Raw genomic sequence first — 17,192 nt, forward strand, 5'->3', positions numbered from 1 at the left:
CAGCTTGGATGTTCTGTAGCAGGTAAATGATTAAGCAAACTGTACAGATGTGATGAGATACTCAGCAATAAAAAGAAATGAGCACTTGGTGTGTGCAGTAACTTGGGTAGATCTCAAGGGCATTATGTTTAGTGAAAAAAAAAATGCCAATCTTAAAAAAGCCAATCTGTGTGGTTCCATTTATATAACATTCCCCAAATGTCAGAATTACAGAGCTGGAGGAAAAAAACCAGCGGTTATCAGGGCTTCAGGATGGGACTCAGTGGGAGCACGAGATGTGGCTATAAAGAGCTTGTACAGTGGGTTCCTCAGGAGGGTGGAACAGTTCTGCAGTATGATTGCATTGATGGCTACGTAAGTCTATAAGCTGGATAAAAAACTGTAGGATGATACACATATACACTCAATGTACCTGCAAGTATGTATATGTAAATACAATATAAAACTTACATTGTATTATAAGAACTATTTAAGACTTACATTATAAGACTTATTGTACCTGTGTCCTTTTCTTGCTGTTGATGTTATATTTTCATTATAAAAGATGTTACTATTGGGGGAAGCTACGTAAAGAGTACATGAGTATTCTATTTTTATAATTTCCTGTGAGCTTATTATTATTTCAGACTAAATTTTCTTCCTTTTCCCCCCCCTCCTTTAACAGGCCTTTTTTTAGAGCCAGGAACCACCATCTTTGTGAGGCAAAATTCATTTTTCTTTCCTTTTCTTTTTTCTTTTTTTCCTTCCCCCAAGTCAGGCTCCTACTATGTAACTCTGGCTGTCCTGGAAATCACTAGGAAGACCAGGCTGGCCTTGAACTCCCAAAGATGTGCCTGAGAGCTCAGGGGTCTGTTGTGTTGCTCCCTTGTCTATTGTTTCCATTGCTGCCTGGGTCTAAGACATGACCCCAGGCTTCTTTGCTGGCTCTGTTCCCTATCCAGAGACCTCTGCCTGAGACTTGCAAGAGCATCCCACAGGGTTTTAGCCCAGAGTTGGAGTGTGGTACCTCATAGATGTGATAACTGTGCTGCAGCAGCATCTTTTTTAAGAGAGGGTGATTCATACCTTTGGTTGGTGTTTCTATAGAATACCTCTGCCAGGGAGAGAAACCATAGGTAATGGATGAGTAATTAGGTGCTGACAACTGCTCGTCATTCTGCTTTTTATAAATACCCATGTCTTTTAATTCTTCTTGTAAGATAGATACATAAACCACTGCAACCTTTCAGACTCTCTTTATAAGCACTATCCACTGAAATTGGGAAGAAAGCAGAGTGCCACATGTATAAAATATCCAATTAAAGTCTTTTATTCGCCTGCAACATAACTTCATTTTTAAAACCTTTCTCTATGTGTGGGGTGGGGAGCATTGAGAGAAAACTGTTTGAGATTTGAGTATAGTACATATAGTAATTTAGCCGTTTCAAACAGTTGAACAAATTGTACACCTGTGGTTGGATTGACAGTAATGACAGTGATTTAATTTTCATCGGTAAATTGTTCTTGCTCTGACAGCTCTTCCCCACAGTTTGCAACATCCGGGTTTCCATAGACTGTGACTGGGTTGGACAGTGGAAGGCCAGGGTTGAGACTGTCCCACAATTCTGGTTGGGGAGGATAGAGAACCGTGCTACAGAACCTCTTACCTTCTACTCCGGCTGTCCCGTGAGGTTAGAGGTTGCTCCCCTGATCTCAGTGGTGGCACCAAGAAGACTCAGTTCTTCCAGACATGCATAAGTGTGCCTGGGAAAGCCCTAAGTTTGTGTTCGGACAGAGCCCTGCATGGGTAGACTCCAGTGGCTTTTTCTCTGAGTCTCTTGGGAAGCACCAATGTTTCTGTTCCAACAGATCAGATCCCCGGTCAGGACGGCAGTTCTGTAAGGCTGGGCATCCGCATCCCTGGCAGACTAACTACATGGACTTTAGGGAGCTGTCTCCAGCCCCTTGGATTGACTGTGTCTTTGCTGCTCTCCTTAGGCAAGGCAGGCCTCAGTAAAGCGGCTGTTCCGCCCCATCGAGGAGCTGAAGAAGGAGTTTGAAGAGCTGAATGTGGTTCTGGAGACTGACATGCAGATTATGGTTCGGCTGATAAACAAGTTCAACAGCTCCAGCTCCAGCCTAGAGGAGAAGGTCGCCGCCCTCTTTGACCTTGAGTACTATGTCCATCAGGTACTGGATCTCCTCACCCACGGTCTGACATAAGCCCTGGCCAAAGCACGGAGAAAGCAGCATCAGCAGGTTTACCTATTTCCCGCGACACAGACATTTTAATGTAGGCCAGTGTCTGCAGCAGTTAGAGAGGTTCTTAGAGGCCAGAACAAACCTCTTTGTTCTGTTTTTCAAACATTAAGAGAAAATAATCATAATCTCTTGTTACATAGTCTGGAAGGGGAAGCAAATGCAACGAGCAGCTGAACAAACTAACAGATGAGCTAATTTAAGATTGTCCTAGGGGTTTCAAAGGGTGATGTGGGATGGTGTACCACAGGAGAGCTTAGAACTAACTGACTAGAGTCAACAAAAGATGGCTTCTCGGAGGATGTGTGGTTTAGGCTGAGTATTCAGGGAAGAATAGGTGAAGAACAGAGCCGTTGCCCACGGACCTCATCTGGTGTAATGTCTGTACTTGTGAATAACATTTTATTGTGATAGCTACACCCATTTGTTCATGGCGGTATTTATGGCTATTTTCATACTGTAGTGATACAGTGAATAGTTGTGACAGAGACCATGTTTACACAGTCAAAAGTATTTGCTGCTTAAACTCTCCTCCCATTATTCACCTTTTTCCTTCTTCTCACCCGTGTTCTACTCGCCTTCCCCACAACACTCAGGGAACATTGTAGAAGAGGGGACAAAAATACCCTGAGAGCCAAGAGTCAGAGCGGGAAGGACAGTCTCTTCTGAACACAGCAGGGTACTGTGCTCACAGCTGCTGTGGCTGCTTACACAAGACCTGCACAAGATCAAGCCAATCCACAACAGCCCCACCCCTAGCTGAGGAGGAGGGAGAGGAAGCTTTCTTTATAGGTGTGGTCCCTGGTGGGTTGACCACAGCTGTATGCCCATGCAAGCATGGAGGTTTTTTTTTTAAAGGACGTCGAATTGGGAGGGGTGGGGTGAATTTGGGAGTAGTTAGGGGGAGGAGGGGTTAGTGTGATCCAAGTACATTGTGTATATATATATGAAATTCTCAGAATATAGTAAAATTGTTGTATTTATTTATTTTAGTTTGAGGCTGGACATGGTAGCACATCCCTTTAATCCCAGCTCTTGGAAAACAGGCAGATCTCTGGGGAAAAAAAAAATCAAAGCCAGACTGGTCTACATAGTGAGCTCCCAAATAGCCAGGGCTACACAGAGAGACCCAGTGTCAAAAACAAAAAACAAAAGGAAAAGAAAGCAGCTTGGAGACTCTTTACTCGTTAGGAACTTTAGAAAAAGTTTGCCAGTCCTTGTATTGGAACTTTCGTTTTTGTTTGTTTGGGTTTTTTTTGTTTTGTTTTGTTTTGTTTTGTTTTTCGAGACAGGGTTTCTCTGTGTAGCCTTGGCCATCCTGGACTCACTTTGTAGACCAGGCTGGCTTCGAACTCACAGCGATCCGCCCACCTCTGCCTCTGGAGTGCTGGGATTAAAGGTGTGCGCCACCACGCCCGGCTCGGATTGGAACTTTTGAAGCGGCATAAGCTCCATGCAGAGACGAGCTGGGGGAGATGGAAGGCGGGCAAGGCTTGGAGTGGGCGGAGTACAGACACAGAGGGAAGCCGATCCTCCTGCTCCTCGTGATTGTGCCCTTAATCCTGAGACTTGGTGGGGAGTTTGAAGGGAAAAAGTAACCGTTCAAACATCTAATACTAATACTGAGTTCTGTGCTTTCTCCTGCATCAAGCGCTTTGTGTGTATTAGTTCCTGTGAGTAGGCGCCTCGGTTAGCCTCATCTTTTTCCTTGTTGTATTTTGTGTTTGTTTGTTCCTGAGTTAGGGACTCACTAAGTTGTGTGGGAAAGACTAAGCTTTGTCACAGGTGGAAGCAGTCTTGGCGGGCTTTACCCTTGGGCACCTCATGAATACCTTGTGACAGACTGAGTGGAGCCATCCTGGGCCTGGAATTCAGGAAGCAGACCTGGGAACCCCACCTGGACTGTTGTTTTTCGGAGAAGGAGACCCGCCCTTCCCACTTGACACAGGCAGGCAGGGAGGAGAGCAGCAGCAGGTTCAGACTGGGTCAGCGAACAGGCTAGACCAACACACAGGCCAGAAACACCTAAGAACCCATCCATACCAAAAGGTTCACTCTTTTTTCCCTTTAACCTTTTTTCCTTCTTGTGTAAACTAGTTGGGTTGTATAATAAAGTTTAATTGTTACAAAACAGAGCCTACAAAGTTGTCATCCAGGATGGTCTGGAATTCCTGGGCTCCAGTGAGTCCTCTCAGCTCAGGTTCCTCAGGGGAGTTGCCAGCACTTGACCCTGCCTGGCTGCTCCCACTGTTTATGTGAGGACAGTGCAGCTCAAGGAGGTGGTGTGACTGCTGAGCATCACCCAGCGGTGAATGAGAGCTAGGACTGGTAAAAAGGTCAGTCTAACCCTCAACTGTAAGGGTTTAGACTTTTGACCAGTGCACTTCTCACAGAACACTGGTACCTTTTGCGTGAAGAGCAAAAGATAGAGGTAAGGAAGAGCTAACGCGAGCCTCTCATTCATCCAACATCTTTTCCACAAGTGAGTCTGTGGAGTGTCTGCTGAGTCTCAGGCACTTGAGGTGCATTTGTGGACAAAATCAGAGCTTAATTTCTAGCAGAGGCACATAGTCAGATTTACCAAAAATTTGTTTGAAAGGTAATACATATTATGAAAAAATAAACAGAACAACAGTATAGAAATTGGTGGACAGGAGGTGGGAGCATGCTTAGTATAATTGAAGAAGTACACGGTGACCCTGACCAGAGCTGGAAGGAGGACACCATGGGACCTCACAGGCCATAGCAAAGAGTGGCATTGGCGCACAGAGGACAGAGGACAATGGGAAAATAGCCCCTCCAACTGTCGTGTTGAGGATTTGACCAGAGCAGGGAGCTTTGGTGGGAACAGAGCCCAAAGAGAAGGCTGTTGGAATGGCGGCCCTAGGGGCTGTGCAGTCATAATCAAAGGCTGTTTGAGATCCTTACCCAGCGGAATACAGCCCCAGTGTCCCACACACAGGACAGCACCCTTGTTCTCCACAGACAAGGCTCAGAGACATTATTTTCTTTGTTTGGGTTTTTGACAGCATCTGTGGTGAATGCGTGTGTGCTGTCTGCAGGGGTTGTGGGGCAGCTCTTCGTCCTCTTTTTCTGCTCAGAACGCGTTCTCAGACCCCAATAGCGAGACTGTGACCCTCTTACAAGGTAGAAAAAATGAGCCTGAGTTCTCTTTCCCCTTCTTAGTCCTGTCTTTGGGGTGAAAGACAACTCCTCCCACCCCCAGCCTTTCCATTAGAGATATTTAAAGGATCAAGGCTTCCAGGGGTTATTGACCAGCTCATCCTTCTTCTGATGTTGGCAGCTTTTATTACCTGCTCATTTTTAACATGCTTAGGTGGATCTTTAGGTATTAGCTTTCTGAAACGCTAAAATCACTAGAAAGCTTATGGTGCCTAGAATGGAGTGAGTCACACAAACGCTAAGCCGGCAATGACCTAGCAACAACAAAATTTACTGCTGCAGATCCATCTGACACCGTCATCCCCAGGGCAGTATCCCATTGCATGGTTATAAGTTCCTTGGGCGTCACTAGACCCAGCCAGAGGTCATCACAGAACCATTCCGTTGATCAAGGCCGAAGTGCCCACAGTGTTCTGTGCCATTTGGGCTCGGTACTAAAGTGCCACGTGACCCTGGTAAGCTGTGACTTCTTGGAGAGATTCCAGAATACACAGCTCAGCCCGCTTTCCAGTTGTAATGGAGACTTGGGTGGTGTGATGCTAACTTTGAGGCAAATAGAACTTTTCCAGCCAGGACCTTCAGTTGATTTCCCACTCTAAATTCACCGAGTAGAGATTTAAAGAGCCATGGGCTTAAGGACCTGAACTGGATCTGCCAAAGGATTCCTTGCAGCCATATTTTAATTATTAAAGCAGGATATGTGAAAAGCAAAACCTTGTGTGTAGAAAACAGTTTGTGAGTTATTTATGAGGAAGGCCTGTGTGTGCCCCTTCCACCCGGGGCAGAGTATCCGCCTTTTCCCCCGTGGCTTCTCAGTTACTTACCCTGCCTTCCTTCTCAGATCCCCGTCCTCTCGGCATCCTGCAATGCTCTGAATTCTTTCTAGTGTTGCCTTAGTTCCCCCCATCCCTGTCCTGATGCTCTCTCTGTCTACACGCCTTCCCACTGGTTCTGGCCCAGCCTGAAGGCAGCCTGCGAAAAGTTGTCGTCTTTTTGTGGCTCTGGGGAGAAACCAGCTTTTGGTGTGCAAGTGGGCAGGACGAACCTTTTCTTTCTCATTGCCAGTCAAATAATGCTAGAATACCTTCAAAGTGTTTACAGAAATACCATCAATTTGTACCACATGGAATTGTTGTCGTAGAAAAAGCAAAATTTAGAACAGACCCTGGTGACTCTGGGCTGTGTTGCCTTGGGGGTCAACAGAAAGGCAAGCCTCTCTGCCAGGTTTGGGTGAGTAGCCATCCCAGATATAGGTTGATAGGAGTTTGAGCAACAAGTTTGTGTCTCGGAAACCTGGAGCAAGGAGGATCAAAAGATAGACGTGAAAGTGATAAGTTTTGAAAGCCAAATGTGTGAGGAAGGAAGCTGTTTCAGCAGAGTGCCCGGTCATAGTCTCCTTTACTAGCTGGGGTTTGGCACTGTAGTCATCCTTGCGTAGGGAGGCACAGGCTGGGCCAGAGAAACCCCAGCTCTGGCCTTGGACAGCCCATGGCAGCCAGACTTTGTGCTGGGTGGGTACTCTCTCAGCCTGTGGTAATAGGGCCCATGCACTTCATCAGCACAGACACTATAGCTTGTTTTTTGTTTTTGTTTTTAATTCACAGTAGGGATTTCTATTCCCCAACTCAAGGGTAAATCTTTGCACACCTAACTCTATACTAATCACTCTAGTCACTGGTGTGCAACAGTGATGGGAAAGTCTTATCAAAATGTATGACTGTGAGTATCCATGTGCTAAAACAGAGGCCAGGTCCACCCCAAAGACACTGCACTTTGTACTTGCTGTTCCTCTCAGATCCTACTTTCTATTTGGAGGCAGAAGCATGGACAGTCAACTAGGAGCCGACCCTGACTTCTAGGGGAAAGGTCACCTGCGTCACAGTGCTGCTGGCTCCAGCTTCCAGCACATCCTGATCTGCTGTGTTGTGGCATCAAATGGGCCAAAGGGCACCTTCTGGGGCTAGTGAGAATAGAATTCCAACTTCTTATGTATATATGCAGGTACAGGATTTAGTAAGTTAAGTAGTAAAATGGTAATTTAATAGCAATTTAAAAATGATAGTTTAAGTGCCACAAAGTCAACATATCTGTTATATCTCAAACTAGGACACATGATAAGACATCAGTGTAATTATTTTGTATTGATTTCATTGTAATTTTTTGCAATCTTTTTTAATCACTTGGGTACATTATTTGAAGTCACTCATATTACCATTATACAATGATAAAAAATATTCTGCACAGCTGGCATGTAGCTCTAGTTAGTAAAACAGACTTAGACCAAAGCCTTTGGGAAACTGACTTTTGTGTAGATGTTATGATAAATGTCCTCAGATTCAGTCAACCTTACCAAAAAAAGGATAATATTGTTACTTCTCTCCTAGCACTCCCTCATCCCAACACAGACACACACACACATACATCACACCATACCACACACACACACATCACACCATACCACACACACACAAACACACATACACCACACCACACCATACCTTAGACACACACACACACAAAAAAAAAACACATACACACACGCCATACCACACACACACACAAAAAAACACATACACACACACCACACAACACCATACCACACACACACAACACACAACACCATACCACACACACACATATCACACCATACCCCTCCCCACACACACACTACACTCCATCACACTGCACCCACCTAAAACCTGCTCCAACAACAGGGTTCGTTTTATAGTCCCTAGTTTCTAATTATAAGTCAAAGTTTTATTTGTTTGTTGTTTTTGTTTTTTGCCTCCATTGCTCTCATTGTGTTTGGACATGCACAGGAAGTATGGCACTTTTTAGTGGTGCCATGATGCCAGATTCTTTGTGTTAACAGCTTACATGTTTGGAGTAAGCTTTGTGACTCATTGTAACATTAGAATTTTCTGAGACATGTTTGGCATGAGCAAGAGCTAGGTGCCATTTCCGCCGGTTCCCACGCAGGTGCTTATAAATGGTGTTACATGAATGAGAAGTTCTCAAATAAGATTACTTTTAAACTTCGGCTGCTTTAATGCACCCTTTCGAGTTACTCAGAAAGGCCACTGCTGCTCTTTGCTTGTCCTTTACATTTGTGTTTGCCAGTCATTCAAGAAAAGATGTCTGAACAGTTCTTTCTGCCTTTGTTGCAGATGGATAACGCACAGGACCTGCTGTCCTTCGGGGGCCTCCAGGTGGTGATTAATGGGCTCAACAGCACAGAGCCCCTGGTGAAGGAGTACGCTGCTTTTGTGCTGGGGGCCGCCTTTTCCAGGTGAGCAGCACAGACGGATGCCACTGGCCGGAACTGTTTGCCCTAATTGGCTTGAGGAAAGGTTACACTTACCCTTCCTTCTGCTCACTGGTCAGTGTGGTACTGGTAAAGCCAGAGTTGAGTCACTTTTTATTCCAAATGGAAGTTTTCAGCCATGTTATCCTGTTCTGTGATGTCTATTCACTCTGTGTGTGTGTGTGTGTGTGTGTGTGTGTGTGTAACATGTATATAAATATGTAGAAGATCATAGGTCATATTTTCTATTTTAGTAAATATGAATAAAGGGACCAGCCAGCTATAGTAAGTAGTGAGAAATGAGAATACGCTACAGTAGTCAATGCTTTAGCTAGTGAAGCTACAGCTAGTGACTAAGTGATGAATCTGACCAAGAAAGGCCTTTTGAGGGAGATGTGGCTTCCCCTGGTTGCCAGAACCAGCCATGCAGTCAAGTTGTTGCATTTTTCTAGATGAAGTCTTTTTAGCATTTCAGTTAGTCTGTTTTATACTGGAAAACGTATCAGGCAAGATGAGCAGCAGACAGCTTCTTGAGAAAATGGATGTAGAGAAGAAATGTGTAGGTATCAAATCATTTTGCTCATTTAAAAAGGTCAGAATATCTTTATGCTGTCATTATGTCCATTTAAGAACATCTGCCTGTAAGACCAGCTGTATTTCTAAAGTAGAAACAGATTCTCTGATTCTTGCTTCAAGGGTGGTGACTGATGGTGCCTGGCTTAGACTGTGGTGAGGTGGGAGGATGGCTGGGAATGCCGTTGTGGAGCTTGCTTGACAAGACTTTGCTTTTTTATCCATTCTTATATTTATTTAATTAGAATCTTAATCTGATCCTTTCTTTTCATAGCCAAATGAAGGACAGTTGTCCCAAGGAGAGAGGCTGCAAGCAGGCAAGGTTTTGTTCCCTAATGGCTTCCTGTTGTCCTTGGTTGTCCTGTGGTAGTGCTGTAGACAGATAAGGCTCTGGCCTCCAGGACAACTCCATCTCCCTTGGCCTCACTTTCCAAAGCCAGCTTTTCAGAAATCCTAGTGTCTCCTGGGCAGCATCTGAGTGTGGCTGTGCTGTCAGTCCAGGATCTCCCCTCCTGGAGAGACTGGAGAACTTACTCAGGCTCACTGTTCGCTTCTCAAGCCAGAAGCGAGCTATCTAGCCTCTTCATTAGACTCATTTTTTGAACTCTCTGTCTTATTCCCAAATATTTCCAGTATGAATATGACATACCGCTTATCTCTTGCTATTGCTTCTCGAAATAGATTTTGGAGAAACAGTAGCATCTTCCTACCACTTCCTTGTTAAAGGGGACTCTAACTTGAGAAGCATGCATTGAGGCGTACTTAGCACGCCATGCCTCACAGGATGCTAAGCCAGTATGCGGTGTTATGACAACGTCTCCATGGCTGGACTGTGTTAGTGTAAGGCCATATTAGCGTTCATACAGCATCACTAAAATTAATAGAGATGAATATAAAGTATTGCAATTTAGTGTTTTGATGGCAAGCACACTACTGTAGTCAAAGTGTTCCAGCTGGGTTTTTGATAGCTCACTGGAGGGCTGTTACAGCGACAGCATGGTATGGCGCCAGAGCTTTTGGAAGCCAGCACCAGGCTTCCCAACACCAGGAAAATGTCAGTGTTTTATGCAAAGAGGATCTTGACACAAGTGAGACTATTTCTGGGCATAGAGGCTGGCTTCAGTGCTGTCTGATATGCATTACTTACTTTTGATGTCCTAAGTATCGACTCTGCACCTCCCTGACTGTTTCAGGCATCAGATGTGGAGTCACAGCGATTACATAATCCTGCTCTTTGCCAAAGGGCATTCAAGAAATAGCATCCTGGAATCACAGACTTGTTGGCAACCTTTTGAACTGGGAACAATAATAGGTGTCTGGTGCATTTCATAAAGATGAATAGCAAATGAAAATATATAATAATAACTTGCCCATAACAATGTGGCATCAATACCATCATTACCTCATTATGATGGGCCCTTTTTACTATCAGTGCTCCTGATAGGGAAATTCTTGCATCATTCCTTCCTCCCTGACGTCCTGTTTGTCTTTGTTAAGGTGTTTATATGTTCCATCCTGTCTCTTGCTGCTTCATGGGAGTGCTTATTGCCTACCTAGGTTAATGGCTTAGTCAGCGCTTCCATGCACATTCCTGTGAATGAAGAGATCTCTTCCCCAATGCTGACTATCAGTTATCCCAAGATGAAGAAAAAGGATGACAGAAATGTAATTGACATGGCTACTGAAGTAGATTTTGTTCCTTTACTTAAACATGATCAACACCCAACTGAGGCTCAGACACACTCATTTTCTGCTGTTTATTGCCCATGTATAATAAAGTGGGTGAAGTTTTGTGTAGGATATGCAGAAATTGGTATGCTGGTCATTAACAGATTCATATTTTCATAGCTACCTTCGTTTAAAAGTCCCTATCTCCTTCAAATAAGTTAGTTTCATTGGCCCTTCTGTGACCTGATTTCACCCCGCAGTGGCACCCGTGAGTGTGTGCCTGCAATCTGAACTACCAGGAGTCTCAGACACGTTCTGTTTTGCTGCTATAGAAAGGAGCGTTTAAAGCCTTGGGAATTTCAGAAGCCATACAGCTTTCTGTTATCTGGTTTTGCTGCTTCTCTGCAGACTGGCTGGGTGGCTTCTCTTTGCTCTTTTCTCCCTGTGCACAACCCTTACGCTGAACTGACAAGAGTTAACCCATCACGAAGCTGGTGTGCTCGCCGCAGGGAGCCCTGGCTCCACTGTCCCTGCATCCTCTTCTTGTGCTCTTGTGGTGTTTTCTATCTTTGGTGACCTGTGTTTGTATTTATACATGTATGAATTCTCATGTGTAATGCCTTTATTTGACCTGTCCACAGTGTGTATGATGTGACGAAACGTAACCTAGTACACAGGAGTTACACATGAATCCTCGGCCGTAGAGGGAGTATGTTCTACAGCTGCCTCCCTTGGCGTCTATCTACCTCGGGACTTGCTGGCAGATTTTGAGTTGTATCCATTTCTTTAGCATTGTATATGCCCACCCTGTGCTCTATTGGCTCCCTCACTTGTGCTCTTCCAAAGGTTTTACCAATTCATTTAAAAATAATTTTAGTTTATTTAACGAATATGAGTGTTTTGAGTGCATGTATATGAGCCACCTGTGCGCCTGGTGCCCACGGAGGTCAGAAGAGGGCACCAGATCCCCCAGGACTGGATCATTGTGAGCTGTTGTATAGGTGCTGGGAGCTAAACCTAGGTCCTCTGGAAGAGCAGTGAGTACTCTTAACCACTGAACCAGTAAAAACTTAGTTAACAAGTTTTAACTTTTTGGCCAGTGTCTTATTACCATGGCTGCCTCTGTCTTCAGCCTTTAGTTCCCATGCTGTTTTCCTTGGATCTCTCTGTGAGTTTCTGTGCTGGGCTGCATCTTCTCTTTTCCTGATGGCTTTGTGGGCTCACTTAGTACCTACGTTGTCAATTTCACGGACCATTTTTTTAAACTTCCTGTCATCTATTAGATAACTTTGAAATTTGTTTCTTCTTCTTTTTTTTTTTTTCAGTATCTTTTGTTGTTCAGCCACCAACATATCTCTTTTTGTGTGTGCATGGGCAGGAGGCGGTGGGGAGAGCATTGTTTGTTTTGTTGTTGTTGTTGGTTTTGTTTTGTTTAATTTTTAGATAGGGTTTCTCTGTGTAGCCTTGGCTGTTCTATACTCCCTTTGTAGACCAGGCTGGCCTCGAACTCACAGCGATCCGCCTGCCTCTGCCTCCCAAGTGCTGGGATTACAGGTGTGCGCCACCACTGCCCAGCTAGCCATATTTCTTGTGTCTTGTTCTTATGTGTTCTTTCTTTTGTCTTCATGATTCCTGTTGAACATACTTGTTGTGCCGGTTGTGGCCATTACTTCTGTGTTCTCCTCATCACCATCTGTGTTCCTTACTATGTCCCCGCTAAGGCACGGCCCTCCTAGTACCGCATGGTCCTCACTTACTCTGTTGTACCTCCAGTACAGCTTCTGAACCTTTATTTTCCTTCCCTTTGTTTCCAAACTCTGTAGAAGAATAAATAAAAAAGAGTTCCAAGGAGTTGCATTATGTAAATGTACTCAGACCCACTGTAGTTAGGATCTGGTTTCTGTCCCTCCATCCATGAGCATTATCCAGAACTCCTTGCTGTCAGTGACACCTTTATAGTAGTCAACAGTATCAGCCATGACATTCGTTGGAAATGCTGCTTCTTGCCTGTCATTGTAGCTTCTTGTATTGAGTGCAAAAAAATTGATTATTTTGCCTCCTTTTTTCCTGTGCTAGTGATCCAATCCAGGGCTTTGCAGAGGCCAGGCATGCGCTCTGCTGCTGAGCTACATCCTCAGCTCACATTTTCTTTTATGGCAACATCATCCTTTAAATGTCTTCCAGTCATAACTACTCACCAAGATCCTTCCAGCCTTGCCCTCTCTACTTATCTCCTAATGGCTCTCTTCCTATGGTCCAAATACCCCCTAGTTGTGAGGCACTCCAAGTCTGTGTTCAGGTCCAGCCTTTCCCTCATGCTAGATTCTGCCCAACTGATTGAATCTCACACTCTAAGCAGAGAAGGTTGAATTCACTATTGTTTCTTTGAGTAACTAGATTTTTCTTCGCACATCCCCCTTTCTTTTTATCACAATTATATTTACTCCAACTTGAAGCTTTTGAATGATACTTGAGTCCCTACTGTCCCTGTCAATGTCTTGTGCTGAATGGCTCTTGTGGATTTTTACCTGCACTATTGTTCTCTACTAAACCATTTGTCTTTTTCACTGACTTTAAGAATCTTTTTTAAAAAGGTATGTTTATTTATGTACATGAACACTATTTGTATCTGTACCTGCATGACAGAAGAGAACGTCAGACAGAAGGTGGCACCAGATCTCATTACAGATGGTTGTGAGCCACCATGTGGATGCTGGGAATTGAACTCAGGACCTCTGGGTGAGCAGCCAGTGCTCTTAACCTCTGAGCCATCTTTCCAGCCCAACTTTAAGAATTGTGATGATAAACTATTCTTCCTTTTCCTTTGACTTTAAAGACCTTGACATTATATGCTCAGTATCTTGTCCAGAGAGCTCTCTCCCCCTGTGCTAAGAAATGAGGCAGGATTAATCTAAAGCAAGTGTAGTAATACCATTTCTATGGATATTGGGTTGATTTAGAAATGGGCACGTGATCTCGTTCTTACTGATCCAACATAAAGAGATATTAGTTAGGAAGCTTCCTGGGAGGATTTGCTCACCCTCTGCTTCTTGCCTGGACTGCCTCCATTTTGGAGCCACAACAGCTCTACCAGAGAGGTGAGAAGTACAAGGACAAAAAGCCAGTAAGCTGAGAAGGAAAACAGAGAGGAAACACAGCAGCCTGTGGAGACACTAGAGTGCTCTTAGGAGATGTTCATTTTTCAGCCTTTCTTGTGAAGTGTAATTAAATGTCTTTTTTTTTTAAATCACAGTTAATTATCATACTGATCCTTGTAATTGAACTTACATTCATATTGGTAAATTTCCAAAATCCCTTTTAGATTTTTTTTTTTGGTTGTTGTTGTTTAGTTTGTTTTTTTGTTTTTTATTTTTCCAAGACAGGGTTTTCCTGTGTAGCCCTGGCTGTCCTAGAACTCTTTGCAGACCAGGTTGCAGCCTCCTGAGTGCTAGGATTAAAGGTGTGCGCCACCACTGCCCAGGTCTCTTAGACCTTTTGAAGTTTGTTACATTCCTCTTGCTTTTTCAGAGTACTCGTCTCAGCTTGCAAGTATGTAGTTGTTTGATAACTTTTTTTTTAAAGATTTATTTATTTATTATGTATACAATGTTCTGTCTGCATGTACACCTGCAGGCCAGTAGAGGGCACCATTATAGATGGCTGTGAGCCACCATGTGGTTGCTGGGAATTGAACTCAGGAGCTCCGGAATAGCAGTCAGTGCTCTTAACCTCTGAGCCATCTCTCCAGCCCAGTTGTTTGATAACTTATTCATATCCTTTACTCTATAGGACCAGGGAGGATAGGATAACTTACATACTAACTTCACTATTAATTGTATACACAGGGCCTGGGATTAATGAATGGTCAAGAAAAGTAAATGAAGAAACAAATGAATGGAAGCGATGCCTAGGAGACGAGTTATTTCTGAGATAACGAATGAGGCTGAGTGGGGAGGGCTGTTTTTATTATTAATGATGTAATAGTGGATGACTCAGATACCACACCTTGACCCTTTAAGACCTCAGGCCATGGAAATGAGTATGTTACCCCACTGGCCGAAGGCCCAGAAAATAGAAGGCTAGTGATTGGGGTGACGTCAGACATTGGAGTTGCCAGCATTTAAATACAAGTTTAAATGTGACCCTTAGGATCAGACTGACATCTTGCCTCAAGTTCTTAATTTTCTATGCTCTTCCAGTGACAAGGGAGGTGCTCAAATCATGTCTCTAATAAATTGATTAGTATAATAACCAACACTGGCCCAGGCAATTGGGTAGCCATAGCTCCTAAACTGCATTTGAAAGCTGATTAGTGTTTTCCAGATGACATTTAATGACAAATGGAAAATGAGCTTTAAGCTTGACCAGCTGCCTTGAGTACTGTAAAAATCAAGACTTCACTGTGGGGAGGGAGGCACTATTTGCTTAATGAACTCGTCCTCTCGAATTGAATCTGTCTCTGTGATGTGCTCCTGCCTCCTCCACATTCGCTTTGTCGCCGCCTTCAGACTTCTCACTATTGAATGCTCCTTTTAATTTCTTCCTTGCATTGTCCCAACCCTCAAAGTTCTTTTCTTTATCTTCAATTTCACTAGCATTTGTTGCCTGGACACCTAACCTGACTCTTTAATGCATCAGCTTCTTTGCAGCTCACCAGCTCTTTCATTTATTTACCAACAAAATTGAATGCTTCGGGGAGTAAGAATAGGACCCAAGTCCACAGCACTTTACAGTGTGTGAGTCTATATGGCTGCTTCAAAGATAAATAGTCTAAAAACTAAAACCTAAAATCATCAAAAATCAGAAGAGAAGGGAGTCACAAAGAGCAGGGACTTGTCATTCTGTGTACTTCATTTTGTTTGATCTTTCTTCTGTTGATTATGTGTTATTTTTGTAATTAAAATTTAAAATAGTAACAAAACAAAGCAGAGTAGACCTGGGAGATTCCTATATCTAATACTTTTCTAAGAACCAAAATACCTGGAAACGCTAGATTCAATATTTAAACATTTCTTTACATGCTCAACTCAGCAGTCAAGAAATGATAAGACAGTGTCTTTGTATAACATCAAACCTCTATGTGGAATCTCTGAAAGTGCAGAAATCCTAAATCCAAATAAAAATTAAATCCTAAGAGGCACAGAACACTGGATCAGACAGCTGCCTTGGGAAGTTGCCATACTCCAGTGGCTGAGAGCTTCCAGTTTCCGCCCAAAAGTTACAGGAGACAAAATTTAAGACCTCTGAATGAGAGAACAGAAAAAACAAAATCTTCTTGTCAAAAGGAGTTGTTCACATGGCTTTGAGTACAAAGAGAAATATTCCTGCCAAGGTTCTTCACCCAGGCCAGCTCTGGGTACATTGATGTTGAAAACCATGCTCCTTTTGTAGTCTGAAAGCCTCAAGCCACTACGGTATGGTTATTCCTATTTCTTCTATAATTACACATTTTTGGCCATATTTTGAGCTATTATTGTTAAATGTAGACCCATGTGGTTCTAGTAACATTATACCTATACTTGTGTATCTTTGGTTAGAGGTATCTTTGCTCTTATGGAAGTTATTTTTGTCTTAAAGTTTGTTTGATATTAATATATCCACTATCCTTGTATTTTCCACCTCTTTCAGTCTTTATTAGCATTGTATTTTGGATATATCTTTTATTATACAGCATATAGTTAGACTTTGTGTGCGTAGATATGTGTTGTGGTGTATCTTAGTAACTTTTCTATTGCTGTGAAGACACCTTGACCAAGTCAACTTATAAAAGAAGGCATCTAATTGGGGACTTGCTTACAGTCTCAGAGAGTGAGTCCTTGACCATCACAGTGGAGAATATGGCGGCAGGCAGGCAGGCAGACATGGAGCTAGAGCAGCAACTAAAAGCTTTCATCCTGATTTGCAAGTTGAAAGCAGAGAAATAGAGTGACTGAGCCTGGCATGGGCTTTTGAAACCTCCGAGTTCACCGCAGTATCACACCTCCTCTAACAAGGCCACACCTCATAATCTTTCTGAAGACAGTTGCAGCAGGTGGGAGGAGCAAGCACTCAAGTATAAGCCAAGGGCCATTCTCACTCAAATGACCACATGGTGTATATGAATTTGTGTACATGTGTGTGCTCATTCTTATGCCTGTGGAGGCTGGAGTTTGATCATGATGTCATCTTCAATGGTTCTCCACTCTATTTTTATTTTAAAAAATTAATTTAATTTTAACTGTGTAGA

The 17,192-nt window shown here is 43.4% G+C and overlaps 1 protein-coding gene across 2 annotated transcripts in view; it reads left to right on the forward strand.

Annotated features, from left to right (window-relative positions):
* SIL1 (SIL1 nucleotide exchange factor) overlaps positions 1 to 17,192 on the forward strand; it is a 228,937-nt gene that overhangs the window by 169,024 nt on the left and 42,721 nt on the right. For both annotated transcript variants that reach the window (XM_084780061.1, XM_084780062.1), the window contains 2 exons: positions 1,978 to 2,169; positions 8,589 to 8,710. In XM_084780061.1, coding sequence (XP_084636187.1) covers positions 1,978 to 2,169; positions 8,589 to 8,710 — 314 coding nt within the window. The remainder of the gene's footprint in view (positions 1 to 1,977; positions 2,170 to 8,588; positions 8,711 to 17,192) is intronic.

The sequence above is a fragment of the Acomys minous genome (assembly GCF_964271855.1).
Source record: "Acomys minous genome assembly, chromosome: 4".
NCBI classification, from domain to species: domain Eukaryota; kingdom Metazoa; phylum Chordata; class Mammalia; order Rodentia; family Muridae; genus Acomys; species Acomys minous.